Here is a 22558-nt window from a genome sequence, read left to right as displayed (position 1 = left end):
AGATACCAGAGGAGGAAGTGTATGGACTGTACTCGTTCCTAACTAAGAGCAAACCGATAATGATCAATATGACATTTAATGGGGTGCCGGCATCGATGGAACTGGACACGGGGGTGAGTCAATCGATAATGAGCCAAAGGGCATTCGACAAGTTGTGGGATACTAAGGCTGTGAGGCCTAGGCTGAGTCCAGTCAATGCCAAGTTGCGCACACACACGAAAGAACTCATAACGGTGATTGGCAATGCCACAATTAAAGTACCGTATGATGGCGGTTCACAAGTTACTGCTATGGATTGTCCCAGGCAATGGCCTAACACTGTTCGGCAGGAACTGGCTTGAAAAAAATCAGATTCGATTGGAACGACATCAAGGCATTGTCGTCGGAGAAAGATACATGCACTCAAGTACTGAGCAAGTTCCCCTCGCTGTTCGAACCAGGCATTGGCAACTTCACGGGAGCCAAAGTGCAAATCCATGTGGGCTCGGATCCAAGACCCATCCATCATAAAGCTCGGGCAGTTCCGTATATGATAAGGGAGAAGGTTGAAATCGAACTGGACAGACTCCAGCGTGAAGGGATCATATCACCGGTTGAATTTAATGAATGGGCAAGCCCCATTGTTCCTGTGCTGAAAAGTGATGGCAGAGTCAGAATCTGTGGAGACTACAAGGCTACGATCAACAGGGTTTTAAAACAGGATCAGTACCCATTACCGAAGGCTGATGACTTGTTTGCAATGCTAGCCGGGGGGAAATCATTCACCAAACTGGACTTGACGTTGGCCTAAATGACATAGGAGCTGGTCGAGACGTTGAAGAGACTTACGTGCATTAACATGCATAAAGGACTGTTTATTTATCACAGTTTTGGAATTCGCTCGGCTGCAGCAATATTTCAGAGGAATGGAGTGTCTACTGAAGTCCATTCCCAGAACCATCGTGTTCCAAGATGACATCCTGATCACAGGTTGTGACTCCGAGGAACATGTGAACAACTTGGAAGAGGTTCTACATCGTCTGGTCAAAGTGGGACTCAAAGTGAAATGCTCGAAGTGCGTCTTCATGGCACCAGAGGTCGAATTCCGGGGGAGAAAAATTGCTGTTGACGGCATCAGGCCCATGGATGCGAAAACCAAGGCCATCAAGAATGCAACAAGCCTCAAAATGTGATGGAGCTGCATTTGCTCCTTGGCCTACTCAATTACTTCGATAACTTCCAACCTAAATTGAGCATCTTATTAGAACCACTGCACATGCTGCTAAGAAAAGGCGACAATTGGGTGTGGGATGCGTCTCAAGACAGAGGTTTTGAGAAAGCCACTAATCTGCTTTGCTCTAACAAGCTGCTGGTACATTATGACCCATGTAAATGTTTAGTATTGGCCTGTGATGCTTCGTCATATGGAATTGGTTGCGTACTCCAACAAGCTAATGAGGCGGGTAAACTTCAACCAGTCGCGTATGCTTCAAAAAGTTTGTCTAAAGCGGAAAGAGCCTACAGCATGGTAGAGAAAGAAGCACTAGCCTGTATATATGGGGTTAAAAAGATGCATCAGTACCTGTTTGGTCTTCGGTTTGAACTGGAGACAGATCACAAGCCGCTCATTTCACTGTTCTCTGAAAACAAAGGTATTAATACCAATGCTTCATCCCGCATCCAGAGGTGGGCACTGACATTATCCACTTATGATTATGTCATTCACCATAGACCTGGCACAGAGAATTGTGCCGATGCTTTGAGCCATCTGCTGTTGCCCACACCGGCAACACCACAACCGGCGGACCTATTGTTAGTTATGGATGCTTTTGAGAGTGAAGGAACGCCTGTCATGGCTCAACAAGTGTAAGATCTGACCAGCCAGGATCCGATTTTATTGGTGATGAAGAGTTGCACCCTCAAAGGTAATTGGTCTGCCATACCCAGAGAAATGTGCGAGGACATTCATCGCAAAGACGAACTGTCTATTCAGTCGGATTGTATACTGTGTTGTTATGCCCAAGAAAGGGAGAGAGAAATTTGTACGTGAGCTACATAGCACACATTCCGGCATTATAACGATGAAAGCCATTGCCAGGTCTCATGTATGGTGGCCGTGAATGGACTCTGAGCTGGAATCATGTGTGCATCAGTGCAACACTTGCATGCAGCTCAGCAAAGCACCAGCGGAATCGCCGCTGAGTCTGTGGTCGTGGCCGTCCAAACCTTGGTTCAGGATCCACATAGACTTTGCAGGTCCCTTCCTGGGGAAGATGTTTTTAGTTGTGATGGATGCATATTCAAAGTGGATAGAGTGTATAATCATGTCATCCAGCGCATCCACAGATACTATTGAGAATCTCAGTGTCATATTCGCGACACATGGTCTGCCTGACATCGTTGTTAGCGACAACGGATCGTGCTTCACCAGTCAGGAGTTTCAAGAGTTCATGAAACTCAATGGTATCAAACATGTAAGGTCAGCACCGTTCAAACCTGCATCCAATGGGCAAGCAGAACGTGCTGTCCAAATCATAAAGCAGAGTATGAAGCGAGTAACCCAAGGGTCACTACAGACCTACCTGTCATGCATACTGCTGAGTTACAGGACAAGACCACACACGCTTGCCGGGGTCTCGTCTGCTGTACAAATGATGAAGAGAGGTCTTAAGACCAAGCTATCTCTTGAACACCCTGACTTGAATAATCATGTTGAATATAGAAGACAAAATCAGCAAGGGTATCACGATCGCGCAGCTGTGTCATGCGATATTTATGTAAATGATCCTGTATATGTTCTGAATTATGGTCAGGGTCCCAAGTGGATCGCTGGTACTGTCATGACCAAGGAAGGCAACAGAGTATTTATTGTCAAGTTCAAAAATGGGCAAACATGCAGGAAACATATGGATCAGACAAAGCTGCGGCACACAGATGAACGGGAACAGTCAGAGGATGAGACAATCGACGACCAACCAACCTACCCCCAGTCATCAGAGAACTCAGTGTTCATCAGTGAATCGGGACTTTCAATCACTGACATGTTCAATGAAAATGGACTTTCAATCCCTGACATGGCCATTGCCACTTCCATCAGGTCAGCCACCTAGCCACCAGTCACAACAGACCCTGAACACTCACCCAAGGCTGGAGTTGAACTGAGACGGTCAACCTTGGAGCGTAAAACACTAGACCGTCTCAATTTGTAAAAGACAGTGTTAATACCTCAGAGGGGGGTATTGTCATGTATGTACTTTTGGGATCACTAACCACTAGATGGCGTCACTGTTGGAGGCCATTGGGTTGCACGCACGTGTGTGCAGCCCAAGTATAAAAGGCCAGCCATTTTGTATATTAGTCACTTTGGGCCTTAATAAAGCAGAGCCAAGGTCATACCTCTTGGAGTTAAACAGTACTCAGTCTAACAGTTATTGCACTGTAAATCAAGTAAATCAAGTGCCCCCTGGTTAAAGGGGGGGGGGGGGCACTAAAACCAACACAATTAAACAAATTCAACTTTGGACAGTCAACTGGATCAAATTAAAATTTGGTTGCCGGGGGTGATGATGCACTCCAGTCCCTCCGGTGCCCACCTCTCACGGAAGGCCGCGAACGTACCGGTGGACATCACATGCTCCATCTCCAGGGACACCCTGGCTCGGATGTAACCGTGGAAGAGAGGCAGGCAGTCGGGCTGAACGACCCCCTCGACCGCCCGCTGCCTGGACCAGCTGATGGCCCCCTTGACCATGCCCAGGAGCAGTCCTACGAGGAAGCCTTCCAGCCTGCCCGCTCCCCTTCGCACAGGTTGCCCAAAGATCAGGAGTGTGGGACTGAAGTGCAACCAGAATTTGAGGAGCAGTCCGTTCAAATATTGGAACAGGGGCTGCAACCTCGCACATTCAACAAAGACATGGATCAAGGACTCTTCCAGACCGCAGAAATTGCAGGTGTCCTGGGAGCCTGTGAACCGATTTAAAAACTTATTGCACAGGACTCCATGCAACACGCTCCAGGCCAAGTCCCCAATAAATAGAGGGAGGACTCCCACGTGGAATGCACTGCATTGGGGACTCCCGCCTCCTCCGGACAGCAAGATGGTGCGCCATGGCGTGTCTGGATGGCAGACGAGGATAGCAACGTGGAGAGTGTGCAAGAGCAGCCCATATAGGAATCCCTTCCGCACAGAACTGAAAGGCACGGAGGGGATTTCCTGGAGCTACAGCTCTACAACTATTTTGCAGAAAACAATAAATCAAGTGCCCCCTGTTAAGGGGGGGGGGGGAGGGGAAGACACTCCAAACACTTTCAAACACGTGCCCCTTTGTTTTTTTTTTGGGGTACTAAAACCACAAATTATACAAGTGCCCCCTGGCTAAAAGGGGGGCGGTGGGCACTAAAACCGGCAATTAAACAAATTAAACTTTAAAACATATAAAATCAAATTAAAATTTGGTTGCCGGAGGTGATGATGCACTTCAGTCCCTCCGGCGCCCAAATCTCGCGGAAGGCCGTGAGCGTACCGGTGGACACCGCGTGCTCCATCTCCAGGGACACACTGGCCTGGAAGTAAGCGCGGAAGGGAGGCAGGCAGTTGGGCTGAACGACCCCCTCGACCGCCCGCTGCCTGGACCGGCTGATGGGCTACAGCTCTACAACTCTTTTGGGGGGGGGGAACAAAATAAACATTAGATCAAGTGCCCCCCGATCTGGGGGACACTCCAGACACTTTTAACTGTGCCTTTATTTTTTTAAATGGTTTTTTTTGGTTTGTTTTTCTGTGTTTTTTTTGTGATTTTTTTTTGGGGCATTAAAACCATATATTTTACAAGTGCCCCCTATAAAAGGGGAGGGGGACACTAAAAAACCCGGCAATTAAAACAAATTAAACTTTAAAACATATAAAATCAAATTAAAATTTGGTTGCCGGGGGTGGTGATGCACTCCAGTCCCTCCGGCGCCCACTTCTCGCGGAAAGCCGCGAGCATACCGGTGGACACCGCGTGCTCCATCTCTAAGGACACCCTGGCCCGGATATACGCACGAAAGAGAAACAGGCAGTCGGGCTGAACGACCCCCTCGACTGCCCGCTGCCTGGACCGGCTGATGGGCTACAGCTTTACAACTCTTTTAGGAGAAAAAACAACTAACATTAAATCGTGCCCCCCGATCTGGGGGACACACCAAACATTTTCAAGGCCCTTTTTTGGGCACCAAAATCAATTTTTTTCCAAGTGCCCCCTATAAAAGTGGAGGGGGACACTAAAAACACCGGCAATTAAAACAAAATAAACTTTAAAACATAAAATCAAATTAAAATTTGGTTGCCGGGGGTGATGATGCACTCCAGTCCCTCTGGTGCCCACCTCTCGCGGAAGGCCGCGAGCGTACCGGTGGACACCGCGTGCTCCATCTCCAAGGACATCCTGGCGCGGATAGACGCACGGAAGAGAGGCAGGCAGTCGGGCTGAACGACCCCCTCGACTGCCCGCTGCCTGGACCGGCTGATGGGCTACAGCTCTACAAACCAGTGAACATTCCTCACAGGTGCATACATTACAGTTGCAAACGCTTCAGCCTTGTCTTTTGCACTCGTGTGCTGGGCTCCCCCATCTTTGAGGATGGAGATATTCATGGAGCCTCCTTCTCCCATTAATTGTCTAATTGTCCACTACCATTCACGACTGGATATGGCAGGACTGCAGAGCTTTGATCTGATCAGTTGATTGTGGGATTGCTTAGCTCTGTCTATAGCATGCTGCTTCCACTGTTTAGCATGCATGTAGTCCTGTATTGCATCTTCCCCAGCTTGGCACCTCATATGTAGGTATGCCTGGTGCTGTTCCTGGCATGCTCTTCTGCACTCCTCATTGAACCAAGGTTGGTTCCCTGGCTTGTTGGTAATGATAGAGGAGGGATATGCCATGAGGTTGCAAATTGTGGTGGAATACAATTCTGCTGCTGCTGATGGCCGACCATGCCTCATGGATGCCCAGCTTTGAGCTGCTACATCTGTTCTGAATCTATCCCATTTCATCATCATAGGCAGTTCCTCGGAATAGAGGAAGACTTGCTTCCACTCCTGAAGTGAGTTCTTTGGTGGCTGAACAGTCCAATACGACAGCCACAAACTCTGGCACAGGTGGGACAGATAGTCATTGAGGGAAGGGGTGGATGGGACTGGTTTGCCGCACACTCTTTCCGCTGTCTGCGCTTGATTTCTGCATGCTCTCGGCGTTGAGACTCGAGATGTTCAGCGCCCTCTCGGATGCACTTCCTCCACTTAGCGCGGTCTTGGGCCAGGGACTCCCAGGTGTCAGTGGGGATGTTGCACTTTATCAGGGAGGCTTTGAGGGTGTCCTTGTAACATTTCCCCTGCCCACCTTTGGCTCGTTTGCCATGAAGGAGCTCCGAGTAGAGCACTTGCTTTGGGAGTCTCGTGTCTGGCATGTGGACTATGTAGCCTGCCCAGCAGAGCTGATCGAGTGTGGTCAGTGCTTCAATGCTGGGGATGTTAGCCTGAATGAGGATGCTGATGTTGGTGCACCTGTCCTCCCAGGGGATTTGTAGGATCTTGCGGAGACATCGTTGGTGATGTTTCTCCAGCAACTTGAGGTGTCTACTGTACATGGTCCATGTCTCTGAGCCATACAGGAGGGCAGGTATTACTACAGCCCTGTAGATCATGAGCTTAGTGGCAGTTTGGCGAGCTTGGTCTTCAACCACTCTTTTCCTCAGGCGGCCAAAGGCTGCACTGGCGCACTGGAGGCGGTGTTGGATCTCGTCGTCGATGCCTGCTCTTGTTGATAGGAGGCTCCCGAGATATGGGAACTGGTCCACGGTGTCCAGGGCCGCACTGTCGATCTTGATGATGGGGAGCAGTGCTGTGCAGTGAGGACAGGCTGGTGGAGGACTTTTGTCTTATGGATGATTAGCGTAAGGCCCATGCTTTCGTACGCCTCAGTAAATACATCGACTATGTCCTGGAGTGCGGCCGCTGTATGTGCGCAGACGCAGGCATCGTTCGCGTACTTTAGCTTGACGACAGAGGTGAGGGTGGTCTTGGATCTGGCCTGGAGACGGCGAAGGTTGAACAGGTTCCCACTGGTTCTGTAGTTTTTTTCCACTCTAGCAGGGAGCTTGTTGATGGTGAAGTGGAGCATGGCGGCGAGAAAGATTGAGAAGAGAGTTGGGGCGATGACGCAACCCTGTTTGACCCTGGTCCGGACGTGAATTGGGTCTGTGATGGATCCATTGGTAAGGATCACGACCTGCATGTCGTCGTGGAGCAGGTGGAGGATGGTGATGAACTTTTGGGGGCATCCGAAATGGAGGTGGACATTCCATAGACCCTCGCGGTTGACAGTGTTAAAGGTCTTTGTAAGGTCGAAGAAGGCCATGTATAAGGGCTGACGCTGTTCTCTGAATTTTTCCTGTAGCTGTCGCACTGCAAAAATCATGTCCGTTGTGCCCCATGGAAGGCCAAAATCTACACTACGACTCCGGGAGGAGCTCCTCAGCCACGGGAAGAAGATGGTTGAGGAGGACTCTAGAGACGACTTTCCCAGTGGATGATAGCAGGGAGATTCCTCTGTAGTTGCCGCAGTCAGACTTGTCCCCTTTTTTAAAGATGGTCACGATTACTGCATCTCTGAGATCCCCCGCATGCTCTCCTTCCTCCAGATGAGACAGATGAGGTTGTGTATTCACGCCAGCAGTGCCTCTCCGCCATACTTTAGTGCCTCAGCAGTGATTCCAATTAGCATGGTGCTGGTGCCACACAACACGATGGAGGGTGTCCTCAGTGTGAAGACAGGATTTTGTCTCCATGAGGACTGTGCGGTGGTCACTGCTACCAATGCTGTCATGGACAGATACATCTGCGACAGGTAGATTGGTGAGGGCGAATTCAAGTAGGTTTTTCCCTTATGTTGGTTCTCTCACCACCTGCCACAGGCCCAGTCTGGCAGCTATATCCTTCAGGACCCGGCCAGCTCAGTCAGTAGTGGTGCTACCAAGTCAGTCTTGGTGATGGACATTGAAGTCCTCCACCCAGAGTATATTCTGTGCTCTTGCTACTCTCAGTGCTTCTTCTATGTGCTGAGGGAGGGCGGTAGGTGGAATTCAGCAGGATGTTTCCTTGTCCATGCTTGACCTGAAGCCATGAGACTTCATGGGCTTCGTAGTCAAAGTTGAGGACACCCAGAAGCACTCACCCCCAACTGTTTACCACTGTGCCACCACCTCTGGTGGGTCTGTCTACTGATACACAGCCTTGAGCTGAAACATTCAACATGACGCCATGTAACTCATTAAGTGTGGCTTGCAGATGCAAGTGTCATCCATTGGGACTCCAAGTGTAGGAATGGTATGTAAGAAAGTATTTTAATTGTCCAATAGGTACTGTACCTTTGAGATTCCTAACTAGCTTCATATGTTATACTTTATGACCATGGAGAAACAAGAAAAGACCATGACAAACCAAATAGTGAGTTTTACATTGGGGTGGATTATCTTAGACAGCTGAGAAGGAACAAGGGTGATCTCGACCCTTGACTACAAAGCAATGAATGCTCTTTGCATTCACGGACAAATGTAAAAATGCTTTTACATCCATTCCAATAGTAAAACGGGCACAATCGGATCAGCTGCCCATTACAAAACGGCTCACGATTAAGTGTTAGTAAAAGGACCTGTCATTAGAGTTTATACCATTTTCAAATGCAGCAGGCAAATTAGTTGTTTTTCCACTTTTTATTCATGTTTTGTAAACTCTGCCTAGCTACTGCTGGAGAACACCATACCTTCACATAAGGCTATACACTTCAGGTTACGACTCTGCAAAAACTGGGGTTGTTGTCCTTTTTTCTGTGACTGGAAAAGAATTAAATGGATCAAGTTAATTGACCGAATTTCAACTCTTTACCAGACATTGCTTTGAAAGCTGAAATATAAACTACCCACACATATAATTAGTTGGTGATAATGAACGTAAAGGGAGAATTAAATGTGCGGGCGTTACTGTCAAATTGCCAACCTCACAGTGTGCAGCAGCATTCAAAATCAGTGTAGCAGGAGATAGGTGTCCCAGAGCAGCGCTGAGGCGAGAGAGAGAGAGAGAGAGAGAGAGAGAAAAGCTCAAGAGCGGCACTGGTAGGAAGAGGGAGTAAAGGAAGCCCTATAGTGACACTGGGTGGAGATAAATGCCTAAGGGCAGCACTGCGGGGGTGGGGGAGGATAGAAAACCTGACTGCAGCTTACCAGTAGCAATGGTGAATGGAAAATATACTATTATGTGGGCTGCACAGTTGTGCTGAACTTAGCAAACTAATGTGAAGTGCGTTGGAACACAGGGAAGAAAAGGTGCGACTCCTGCTCTGCTCATTTTCTAATCTGTGGGGAGGCAACAAGAAAAGCTTAAATTATCCCACAGAAATGGGGAGAAAAATCAAAAAGAGTAAAAGAGTTAGCTTTTGGCTTTGCACTATAGTGTAAAACGGGTGATTTAAAAAAATTTGTTCCTGGGATGTGGGCGTCGCTGGTAAGGCCAGCATTTATTGCCCATCCCTAACTGGAATTCTTTGAGGATATAACGAGCATGGTGGATAGAGGTGTACCGATGGATGTGGTGTATTTAGATTTCCAAAAGGCATTCGATAAGGTGCCACACAAAAGGTTACTGCAGAAGATAAATGTACGCGGAGTCAGAGGAAATGTATTAGCATGGATCGAGAATTGGCTGGCTAACAGAAAGCAGAGAGTCGGGATAAATGGGTCCTTTTCGGGTTGGAAATCGGTGGTTAGTGGTGTGCCACAGGGATCGGTGCTGGGACCACAACTGTTTACAATATACATAGATGACCTGGAAGAGGGGGCAGAGTGTAGTGTAACAAAATTTGCAGATGACACAAAGATTAGTGGGAAAGCGGGTTGTGTCGAGGAGACAGAGAAGCTGCAAAGAGATTTGGATAGGTTAAGCGAATGGGCGAAGGTTTGGCAGATGGAATACAACGTCGGAAAATGTGAGGTCATCCACCTTGGGAAAAAAAACAGTAAAAGGGAATATTATTTGAATGGGGAGAAATTACAACATGCTGCAGTGCAGAGGGACCTGGGGGTCCTTGTGCATGAATCCCAAAAAGTTAGTTTGCAGGTGCAGCAGGTAATCAGGAAGACGAATGGAATGTTGGCCTTCATTGCGAGAGGGATGGAGTACAAAAGCAGGGAGGTCCTGCTGCAACTGTATAGGGTATTGGTGAGGCCGCACCTGGAGTACTGCGTGCAGTTTTGATCACCTTACTTAAGGAAGGATATACTGGCCTTGGAGGGTGTACAGAGACGATTCCCTAGGCTGATTCCGGAGATGAGGGGGTTACCTTATGATGATAGATTGAGTAGATTGGGTTTTTACTCGTTGGAGTTCAGAAGGATGAGGGGTGATCTTATAGAAACATTTAAAATAATGAAAGGGATAGACAAGATAGAGGCAGAGTGGTTGTTTCCATTGGTCGGGGAGACTAGAACTAAGGGGCACAGCCTCAAAATACGGGGGAGCCAATTTAAAACCGAGTTGAGAAGGAATTTCTTCTCCCAGAGGGTTGTGAATCTGTGGAATTCTCTGCCCAAGGAAGCAGTTGAGGCTAGCTCATTGAATGTATTCAAATCACAGATAGATAGATTTTTAACCAATAAGGGAATTAAGGGTTATGGGGAGCGGGCGGGTAAGTGGAGCTGAGTCCACGGCCAGATCAGCCATAATCTTTTTGAATAGCGGAGCAGGCTCGAAGGGCTAGATTGCCTACTCCTGTTCCTAATTCTTATGTTCTTATGTTCTTAACTGCCCTTGAGAAGGCAGTGGTGAGCCATCTTCTCGAACCGCTGCAGTCTGTGTGGGGAAGGTACTCCCACAGTGCTGATAGAGAGGGAGTGCCAGGATTTTGACCCAGCGATGATGAAGAATGATGAAAGCGAATTGGTAGCCTGTTTTAGATCTCTCCCAATTTTTATTTACATTTACTTCAACAGAAAAGGAAATCAGGTAGGAGTGGGCAACCAATCTGCTACCTCCCATTTTGCACCCCCACCAGAGTTGAATTGGATTTCTTTGTATTCAAATTAGCTTCAAGAGGCTATGCCTGGCAATGGGAGATTTGAACTGAGTCGATCCTCTGTGGCAATCTAGTACTTTGCAACATAAGCCAGGCAGGTCCCAGTACACTGAGCACTGTTGATGGTTGACCAACTATCCTGCCTCATCATCCTGCCTAGGGACATTTTATGTTAAAGGTGCTATATAAGTGCAAGTTGTTGTTGACAAGCTGTATGATCTGTTAGTTAAGTTAGTTAAGTACTGTAGTACCCTGTGCACACTTGTGAGTTCCTAATTCTTGGCTCATACCAACTTGTGCCCAAGCTCTCTGAGCTCAGGTAATTCTGACCCTGCAGGGCAAGTTTGAGCACTCCATATTGGGTAAACAGAAACTGTACTGTAAGGATTTTCCAGTGAGCTAGTGTAGAATCTCTTAAACACGGTGAAAGGTTTCAAGACCCAGCTGACCAAAAGTAAGAAATTTAGTGCTGACATCCTGTAGTGGATCTTTATGTATGTCACTTGATGAATGGTGAACACGATGTGTTGGATAATGCAACTTGGGAATCATTCTACCAGCATCTCTATACCTGTAAAGTGGCTGCTTTATTGTTTGAAGGCTGTTCATCCTTGGCTGCCACCTTCTGCTGCTTTTTATTCATCCCTAGAGGGTACGCACAACAGAAATGTTTAAACATCATCAACGAGAACATGGTTAATGGAATCACAGCGACTCTATATCAAAAAAAGCCTTCAATCAATCTCCCTGTTACTGTTTTAAAAAGATTGTAATATATCAAAATGTGATTTAAATATGTCAGTACAAAACAGTTTTTTGTGACCACTTACAAATGGCGTGGTGCTTTCAGGGCTGAACTATCCCAGTACTATAACCAGTTTCCCTTATTGCCTTGTTTATACTAAAGGGTGAATTTAGTAACAATGGAAACGTTTTACATGTGATCAATTGCTCTGAAAATGCAACACAACCGTGTCAGTCTGGCTGCTACTTTCCTTGATATTGAGGAAAGACCAGTAGGGGCCAGCATTGTGGAGAGTGCACTACTGCTCTGTTCGGCTCATGGCAGACTAGAAATGATGGACATTAGCCAACTGCCATCAGTGGCTGTTGTTTTATTTGCTGCCACTGATATCCTGCAGTCAGAGGTATAGGTCAAGCCCCTGCCAAGGAGACTTTTGGGGCCTCTGACAGCATTACCATTGCTTTGTTTACTTTCTAATGTTGCATTCAACATTTCTTCTGCCATCAGCAGTAACCCCGTAAAGTAACTCATTAGCTACACTTTAAACCTAGGTGTGAAATTACAGATTTAACTTAAACATCACAGAAATAGGTTAATGACTTTTATTGAAATAAACTAATTTATGATTTTAATCCCAATTAATAGAAAATGAATTTCAAAGATTTTTTAGGGTGAGGTTAATGGTTCAAACCCTACCCTGCAATTTAAAACTGTTTGGCCCTAAACTTCCGGAATTTTTCCTGCATACTCCCACTGTCATTATGGTGGGAGTCCGCTGGAATGCCTGAAATCTAGGCTGGGACCCAGATATGCTGAGTCCTAGCATTCTGTTGAAATTGCCTTTATGGTCTGTTGGGGATAGTACTTCCACCCACCTCAAACATGGCCATTAATGTTGGGGGGGATAAGGGTGGGAACTCAAAATGTCAAGTTTGCACATCCTGGGCCTTCAGCGGGACCCGGCACATGGCCGGTGGAGATATGCCAGATCATGTAAACCACAACAGAAGTTGTGGGTCCCATTTGAAGGATGAAGTTGGGATCAAGGCCTCGACCCAACAAGATGTTTAGAATTTAAAAAAAAATTCATGTGGTTACAAAAGGCACTGGTGGAGCACAGTCAAGTTATTTCTAGGGGTCTCTGGCACCCTCCCCATCCTAACAGTCAGGCTAGATTTTCTGGCCTGATATCGATGCTGATCCCTCGAGATGCAGCCGTAGCGGCACAGACATCCACCATTGATACTGAAATGAAGGGGCCTCTCCTAACTACAAACTTAGATGGGGCCGGGGGAAGAGGTTCTGGCCAGGTGCACATCAGCACATATGACGGGACACACCCCCTGCCCAGCCCATGTATTTTTAGGACCTTTGTGTTTTGCCAGAAATATTCTATAATTGCTGCAGTCGGACATTACAGTCCCCAAATGAATGTGCTGTGGTTCCTTCAATTTCTATAATCATTCAAATAATAGAGTTTTGAAAATGTATTGAAGAAAATTCAGTGAGAAAAGGATTTAGGGGCCTACTACAGGAGGAGAAATTGGCAGGTGTAGGAAATCCTGCTTTAATTTTTGTTTTGGTTTAAAGCATTGAATAAGGTTCAGGTCTCAACCTAAAGATAAAATATACTTGCCTGAGTAACCAAAAGAAATACTTGACAAAGGGCTAAGATAGATGCCATTCCCATATACTGCACCATGAAGCTGTGAAAGTTGGAGAAAAACAATAAACAAATCAGCAAATACATAGATACATAGTTTCAACTCTAGTCGATTCCCTGCTCTGGCCCGAGTTAAAATTATAGTCAGGTCTCAATTATGTCATTGGGCCGCAACATGCATGTGTAAAGAAGGACCCTATTGGCTCCATGCGCATGTCCATGATGCTGCTCAGGAGAGCAGGTTAAAATTGCAGATGTTGCAATCATGGCGGCTTTTGAACAGGTAAGAGCCGGGGCGATTTTAATGAAACCCGCCAGCTTTCTGCTGACCGAATAGGGTTAAAATCGCCCCCATAGAGTCTATAGCACAGAAACAGGCCATTCGGTCCAACTGGTGTATGTTATTGTTTATGCTCTACACAAGCCTCCTCCCACTTATTAGATGTTTAACATTATCACTAAGGCAGCATACTTAACAAATGCATCAGTGTAATCCGCAAGAAATGGGGAGAACATTTTTTCTTTGGTCAGAAAGGTGTAAATTTCATCTGAATGCACTATTGCAACAATTTAGTGTGTGATTGTAATGTAAGGAGAATGGCACACAGCTCTTCTAGCACTCTCACATCCCCAAATGGGGAAAACGTTTTGTCAACGTTTTCAGACAGGGCCCAGATTTCCCTCAGTGGCAACTCTGCCACTGGGATTGTGGAAGGGCAGACTTTCTGCCTGCCTGACTGATCTGGTGCTGATCTCAGTGAATTCTTTGGGGTCAGCCTCATTAGCATTTTCAGGCAGACCTATGGTGATGGTGGGGGGAGGGGGAATAGGGGAAATGAAAGGTGGCTGCAGGCCTCAGTCATCTGCAGTGGTGGGTTATCTTTGAGGCAGTATAAGCCCCTTTCGAAGCTAAAATATTAATTTGGGGGTGGCAGAAATTAATCAATTGCCTCCCGACCGATTCTGCTCCTTGGGGGAGGATTAAAATTTTTAAAACACGCCAAAGTCTTTTTCAAATTTCAATTCTCAACAGAGCGTAGAAATTGCTTGCCCATATTTGGGAAGACATATTCAATATCTGCGATCTCTTCTGGTGGAAATTCCTAGAAGTGGAGCCAGCAGAGTGATTCCCAGCCCCGCCCATCCTAGTACCACTTGAAATTGGGTGGTAAATGTGAGGAAACCCAGGGCAGTGCTGGTGTTCAGAATTAGAAATTATTATTCAATAGACCTTCTGTGTATCAGCAACATTTTCTGGTTTAATTTCCGATTTCCAGCATTCGTTGTGTTTTTATTCATATATTTGTGCAGGTTCTTTCGTCAGAATGATTCTGTCACAGCATTGTGACTTTTACATTGCTTGCCAAGTGTGCCTAAGTGGTAGCACTCTCGCTTCTGAGTAAGAAGGTCATGGGTTCAAGCCCCACCCAAGAGACTTGAGCATAAAATCCAGGCTGTTAGTCCAGTGCAGTACTGAGGGTGTGCCCAGATTCTGCAGGAGCTGAGCATCTCACGGCTTCCCCCGTTAGTTAGACTTTTTCCCTCACCCTTCAGCTCGAAACATTTTTTGCCCTGCAAGTTGCTTGACGTGCGAGCTGACAACAGCACGGTGAGGGCAATGGGGCACCTGGGACCTTGATGAATGATGGGACCAACAGTCTATCTCCTTAACCAATGAGAATTAAGGATTGAGAAAGAAACAGAGGAACAATGGTGAAAAAAATAGAGTGAACTGAAGTCAAATCAAGTACAGAAAGAGAAATAAAGAGAGGGAAAGAAAGACTGGATTGAGGGAAGAAATTAAAAAAAGGAAAAGTAAAAAAAAAGGAAACATTTTAAGTTTTAAATTTTTAAAATCTCTCAGTACAATTTACTACCTGCAGGGCTGAGATGCCACAGTTTAAATTGTTCCCTTTCTGGACCGGACAGGTTGATTGGTGTTGCAGAAACACAAATCTCCTAATTAAAAAGGTACTTACACTGTTAAGTAGCAGCCCTAACTTTCAGCAGTGAGTTTAATTGGCAATTAATATGCAAGTGCAGAAATATCTTGACACTGACAGGGAGGTTGAGGGCAGGATGCCATTTCCATGAGGCTAACGGCAGAACGGCACAAGTCATCCTGTGGCAATTTGCAAATCATGAGGTATCTCTTCCTCGCCACATGTTGCTGGATGATTTACACATTAATAACGGTGAGCGCCATTAAACTCACCGTTATTTTGGCGACAAAATCGAGGCCAATGATAATAATGGTGTTGATGCATTGATTGAGAATAGAATTCAGGCTATGTTGTATTTCATAGTACAGAAACTTTATAAAGAACTATCAGATTGATTATGTGATCTGGGACTCCCGGTGGGGAGAAGCACTCACAGGGCGCACATTTTGGGAAATCACAAAATTATTAGATGGAAAATTATCCAAGAAGCACTCCTTGTGTCCATCACACCACACTGGGGGCACCGGGTTACAGAACCACCCCTAATAGGTACACTTTTTTTCTATGCCTGATCTTACCTGTAATCGTGTGTTTGATGCAACAATTAAACCATTCCTTAAAATGGAGTGCCAGTTCTCTATATGTGAGCCACTAGATATAAAATATAAACAGTTTCAGTACCTGATAAACCATTGTGGAACATGATGCAAAATAAACAATCGTCACCAATTTCTTCGGCGCTTCAACCCTCCGCTGCTGTAACTTTGGTTCAAGTTTGTGTTATAAGCTCGGTCTCTGCCGAACTTCTGCTAAAGTAATGGCGGCTGAGTGGGAGAAGACCCGAGGAAATTCCTGGTGAATATGTTTGTACTGTCTAAAAGTTCAAAATTGTAGTTTTCACTTTAGCTTTTTTGAACTGTTTGTTGAGCAGGGAGCTGCGGAAGGAATATATAAAGAAAAAGACAGACAGAAACAGAAAAAAAGGAGACACACACAGAGGCACACTTACATGACCACAGAGAAAGACCATCACAGACTAAAACAAAACCCAAAATACACACACAAGATGCAGAAAGAGATACACATGCAGGCATAAAGAAAGGTTAACACAGACTTAGACAAAAACATACAGTCACACTCGTAGTGACAGGCACAGACTGAGGCAGAATCAGAGATGCGTGGACACAGAAAGACAGAAACAGAGTCAAAGGGAGACAGTGACATGCACACATACAGCTACAAAAAGCAAGACACCTAGATAGAGAAACATACAGATGGATTTTCACCTTTACGACTTGGGCCTTAGGAGGAAAATCAGGTGGGTTTCATTAGACATACATCACACATCCCCCACCTGATTCTCCACTTTTTAAATTCTGCCAGGCATTAAAGGTGGAAACCTACCCCATTTTTAAAAATATCAAATAGGAAAGAACCTGTGTATCTAACAGTATAAGTTGTAATTTTATGAAATTGCACCTTCAGGGGAACTTTACCAGTCGGGAATGCATATCAGGAACTCGGATGTGCACTCCCCATGATTTTCCATCCATTTTCATCCGTTTCTCATACTGACTGTCAGTTTCCGGAGTTGAATGTTCCTGAAAACTATTTAGTACTGCAACAATACTCCTTCTATCTCCAAATATTTATCATAGTAAAGCCGCATTGCTAATACAGCCAGTTTACTACCTTTAGTAGCAAAATAAAATTAGCTGCTCTTAACTTTAAAATATGTTCAGTGGTGATGGAAAATCATTTACACATATTCAAGCAGATAAAAGGAACCATTTCTAGGTTCAATGTTTTATAATTCTCTTTTTAATTATGAAGAACATGATTCATATCTTTAAAGATTTAGAGAATGGAAACTCACTGAAATGCAAAAGTGCTCCCATAAAGTTTCTTTGCTGCCCTGAAATTGGATTCTTTGGCCGGTGGACTGCTGAGGAGCAGGAACTGGTGCGGGGTGTGCATGAACTTTAGTTGCTACATGAAAGAGTAAGGTGACAAGTGTTGTTACAAACTTACTACAATAAATACATCAGCTCTTTATTTTCACATTCTGATATTGCACAACCTCTGAATCACACACATTGCTCATACTGTCTGTACTAATACAGAAACTCCACTGTAACATGCTCCCCAAAACAGCTTCAAAAGCAGGATCCTACAGATAAATGTCACACAGTTCTGGCAACTAATGTGTAAAGAGATGGTGTCATTTTATCAGGGGGAGCGCTTGAACAGGCTCAGTTCCTAGTTCAGTCTGTCCTTAAAATTCCACTGTGTGACCAGGAAAGGAATTCATTCAGAATCTCGATGACATTGCACCTGTTACACTGCAGAGTTTCTCAATGCAATGATAGGGCTGTCTATAGCATTGAAAAACTATGTAGGTGCTGGGAATCATCCAAGGAGACAAGAAATCAGAAAACAACATAGATATCTGCAGACCAAATGCAGCACTGTTGAAGGAGTGAAATTAGTAGAGGAGGCAAGAAAGAGAGTTGTGCTCTGTGTGATACTGGTAAGAACATAAGAACATAAGAAATAGGAGCAGCAGTAGGCCAATTCGCCCCTCAAGCCTGCTCCACCATGGCTGATCCGATCATGGACTCAGGTCCACTTCCCCGCCTGTTCCCCATAACCCCTTATCCCCTTATCGGTTAAGAAACTGTCTATCTCCGTCTTAAATTTATTCAATGACCCAGCTTCCATAGCTCTCTAAAGCAGCGAATTCCACAGATTTACAACCCTCTGAGAGAAGAAATTCCTCCTCATCTCAGTTTTAAATGGGCGGCCCCTTATTCTAAGATTATACCCCCTAGTTCTAGTCCCCCCTATCAGTGGAAACATCCTCTCTGTATCCACCTTATCAAGCCCCCTCATAATCTTATACATTTCGATAAGATCACCTCTCATTCTTCTCAATTCCAATGAGTAGAGGCCTAACCTACTCAACCTTTCCTCATAAGTCAACCCCCTCATCTCTGGAATCAACCGAGTGAACCTTCTCTGAACTGCCTCCAAAGCAAGTATATCCTTTCTTAAATATGGAAATCAAAATGGTACGCAATATTCCAGGTTGTGGTGTCCTTGCACCTTGCTAATGAATCACATGAGGCATGTACTGCAGACACGGTCACAGCGTGACCTCTCTTTATTCCCAGGACCAAGAAGTGTTGACCCTGCGTGGGACCTCCCTTTAAATACCTGAGTGCCCAGGTGAGGAGTGTCTCCCACGAGTTCACCCCCTGTGGTCAAGGTGTGCATTTCCAGGACATATATACAGTGTACAGTGTGGTTGCATAAAGGTTACAGTTACATGAAGGTTACAGTTGTATGAAGGTTGCATACATGACATCACCTCCCCCCTCACGTTGTTTTGTGTCAAAGGTTAAGTCTTTCAGGTGGTCAATGCTCTCTCGTGGAGCGCCGCAGTTGGGGCTCTGGTGGCTCAGCCTTGGCTTGCATCTCTGTCACCTGAGGTGATTCCGGCCTGTCCAGGCTGGCTGCAGCGACTGTGCATGTTGGTGAATGTCCTTGTTGCTCGTCCACTGGCAGAGGTGTGGGTAACATCTCATGCTCTTCCTCAGGTTCCAAAGTGTTTATGCTGAACCTTTTCTTTACTTGGTCCAAGTGTTTGCGGCATATCTGCCCATTGCTGAGTCTGACCACTATGACCCTATTCCCCTCTTTGCCAATTACGGTGCCCTCAAGCCACTTGGGTTCCAAAGCATGGTTAAGAACAAATACCGGGTCATCAAGTTCTATACACCTCCCCCTTGCGTTTCGATCATGGCACTCGGTTTGGGACTGATGCTTGCCCTCAACAATGTCTGCCAGGGCTGGGTGAATGAGGGACAGCCGCGTTTTAAGCGTGCGTTTCATGAGTAGTTCCGCTGGCGGGACTCTCGTGAGCGAATGCGGGCGAGACCTGTAGGCCAGCAGGAGACACTATAGGCGGTGCTGAAGGGAGGGTCCTTGGATACGGAGCATGCTCTGTTTTATGACTTGGACCGCACGTTCCGCCTGGCCATTGGAAGCTGGCTTGAACAGTGCTGTCCGGACGTGTTTGATGTTATTACCTGACATAAACTCCTGGAATTCATGGTTGGTGAAGCACGGGCCATTGTTGCTGACCAGAATGTCCGGCAAGCCGTGGGTCGTGAAAACCATGCGCAGACTCTCCACTGTGATGGATGTCATGCACGAGTTTAATATGATGCACTCGATCCATTTCGAGTATGCATCGACAACGATCAGGAACATTTTTCCCATGAACGGGCCCGCGTAGTCTACGTGAATGCGTGACCATGGCCTGGTGGGCTAGGGCCACGGGCTGAGGGGGGCCTCCTTGGAGGCATTGCACAGCTGGGCACATGTCGTGCACCTGCAAACCCAGTGTTCCAGGTCTGAGTCAATTCCCGGCCACCATACATGTGACTGGGCGATGGCCTTCATTAGCACGATGCCAGGGTGCTTGCTGTGGAGTTCCCTGATGAATGCTTCCCTTCCTTTCTGGGGCATGACTACCCAGTTGCCCCATAGCAGGCAGTCGGCTTGGTTGGAGAGCTCATCCACCCGTCTGTGAAATGGTCTGACCTCCTCGGGACACGCCCCATGTGCGGGCGCCCAATCCCCAGTCAGAATACATTTCTTTATCATGGACAGGAGGGGGTCTCTGTTGGTCCAGATTTTGATCTGGTGGGCTGTGATGGGGGAGCCTGCGGTGTCAAAAGCGCTTTGCTCTGAAGGCCCCTCAGTGGTGGCCAGTGGGAGCCTGCTGAGCACGTCAGCGCAATTCTCGGTGCCTGGCCGGTGCCGTATGGTGTAGTCATCGTGAGAGCCCATCGCTGTATGCGAGTTGACACATTGGCATTGACAGCCTTGCTGTCGGACAACAGGGATGTTAGCGTCTTGTGGTCCATTACTAGCTCAAACCGCCTGCCGAAAAGGTACTGGTGCATCTTTTTCACACCGTAAACACAAGCGAGTGCTTCCTTTTTGACCATGCCGTATCCACGCTCTGCCTGGGAGAGCGACCTGGAGGCATAAGCCACCGGTTGAAGTCGGCCATCATCATTACTCTGCTGCAACACGCACCCAACCCCATAGGATGATGTATCACACGTTAAAACCGTTTTTTTACAGGGGTCGTACAAGGTCAACAGCTTGTTAGAACAAAGGAGATTCCGCGCACTATTGAAAGCCCGTTCTTGACCATCCCCCCAAAACCATTCACAACCTTTACATAAGAGCACGTGTAACAGCTCCAACAATGTGCTTAAGTTCGGCAGAAAGTTCCCGAAATAGTTCAAAAGTCCCAGGAATGATCACAACTCCGATGTGTTGCCGGGCCTAGGTGCCCGGCGGATCACCTCCGTTTTAGCTTCAGTGGGCCGGATCCTGTCTGCGGCAACCCTCCTGCCCAGGAACTCGACCTCTGGGGCCAAAAACACATACTTGGGCTTTTTCAACCGCAAGCCTACCCGGTCCAGTCGGCTTAGCAGCTCCCCCAGGTTTTGGAGGTGTTCCTCGGTGTCTCGACCCGTTATTAGGATGTCGTCTTGGAATACAATCATTCCAGGAATGGATTTAAGCAAGCTTTCCATGTTCCTCTGAAAGATAGTGGCCGACGAATGAATGCCAAATGGACACCTGTTATAGATAAATAGCCCCTTGTGCGTCGTGATGGTGGTCAGAAGCTTGGATTCTTCAGCCAGTTCCTGAGTCATGTAGGCCGAAGTGAGGTCCAACTTGGTGAACAGCTTGCCACCTGCCAGCATGACGAAAAGGTCCTCCGCTCTCGGAAGCGGGTATTGGTCCTGCAGTGTCACTCGGTTGATGGTGGCCTTGTAGTCGCCACAAATCCTGACCGAGCCATCCGCTTTGAGAACAGGAATGATGGGGCTTGCCCAGTCACTGAATTCAACTGCCGAGATTATGCCGTCTCTGAGCAGCCTGTCCAATTCACTTTCAATTTTCTCATGCATCACATACGGTACCGCTCTGGCTTTGTGGTGCACTGGTCTGGCGTCCGGGGTGATGCGTATCACTACTTTGCTGCCCTTGAAAGTCCCGACACCTGGTTGAAACAGTGCCCCGAATTTCTGTAGGACCTGTGAGCATGAGCTTCGCTCTACAGATGAAATGGCATGCACATCCCCCCATTTCCAGTTCATCTCGGCTAGCCAGCTCCTCCCCAAAAGTGCGGGGCCGTTTTCCGGGACAATCCAGAGTGGCAGCTGGTTCTCTGACCCATTATGTGTTACCATCAAGTTTGCACTGCCTAGCACTGGAATGATCTCTTTGGTGTACATCCGTAGCTGTGTGTCAATGCGTTCCAGTTTTGGCCTGCTCGCTCTGTGTGGCCATAGTCTCTCAAATTGTTGGGCGCTCATAAGGGACTGGCTGGCTCCTGTGTCCAGCTCCATGCGCACCAGGATGCCATTCAATAAAACTTTCATCATCATGGGTGGCGTTTTGGTATATGAGCTGTGGACGTTAGTCACATGAACCCGCTGAACTTCAGCATCCATGGCTTTGACCCAAGCATCATCCTGCATTGCAGACCCCTCGTCTGGTTCCTCTGTCTCGTAGATCAGCCTCGCTACAGCCTTCCTGCACATTCTGGCCAAGTGTCCACTGAAGTTGCAATTCCTACAGATAAATTACTGGAACCTGCAGCTTTTCGCAGTATGTCTACCCCCACACCTCCAGCATGAGCTGAGGTTGTAGTTAACAAAAGGATTGTTACCAGGCATTCGTCTCTGGTTGTCCCTTTGGTTGTTTCTAAGCGCTCTGATGGTGGGTGTCAATGGTCCCATCACGGGACGCATTGTTCCTCGAGATGGCGTGAATTGCTGATCCTTTTTCCATTGTCCCTATTGTGGGCCCACCCTAGCATCTGTTGCTGCCTGGCCAGTTTCAAAATGCCCTTGCCTGCCCGTGGGGTCCTGAGCCGCGTTCACAATATTAACTCCCTGGTCCATCACCACGTTGGAACCAGAGCTGCACGCGTAAATTAGCTTGGTCTCCTCTTCCCCTGCCATGAAGGTCTGAGCTATCAACACCGCCCCTTCTAAAGTCAAGTCCTTGGTCTCTATGAGCTTCC

General features: G+C 46.9%; 1 protein-coding gene across 1 annotated transcript in view; it reads right to left on the bottom strand.

Moving 5' to 3' along the window:
• parp8 (poly (ADP-ribose) polymerase family, member 8) overlaps positions 1 to 22558 on the bottom strand; it is a 616987-nt gene that overhangs the window by 29650 nt on the left and 564779 nt on the right. The window contains exons 20-24 of the mRNA XM_070862515.1: positions 17315 to 17427; positions 16017 to 16089; positions 13469 to 13538; positions 11659 to 11732; positions 8784 to 8853 (exon numbers count right to left, since the gene is read on the bottom strand). Coding sequence (XP_070718616.1) covers positions 8784 to 8853; positions 11659 to 11732; positions 13469 to 13538; positions 16017 to 16089; positions 17315 to 17427 — 400 coding nt within the window. The remainder of the gene's footprint in view (positions 1 to 8783; positions 8854 to 11658; positions 11733 to 13468; positions 13539 to 16016; positions 16090 to 17314; positions 17428 to 22558) is intronic.

The sequence above is a fragment of the Pristiophorus japonicus genome, chromosome 2 (assembly GCF_044704955.1).
Source record: "Pristiophorus japonicus isolate sPriJap1 chromosome 2, sPriJap1.hap1, whole genome shotgun sequence".
Classification (NCBI taxonomy): Eukaryota; Metazoa; Chordata; class Chondrichthyes; family Pristiophoridae; genus Pristiophorus; species Pristiophorus japonicus.
Note: the sequence above shows the minus strand (reverse complement) of the source record. Positions and strands in the feature narration are given on the sequence as shown.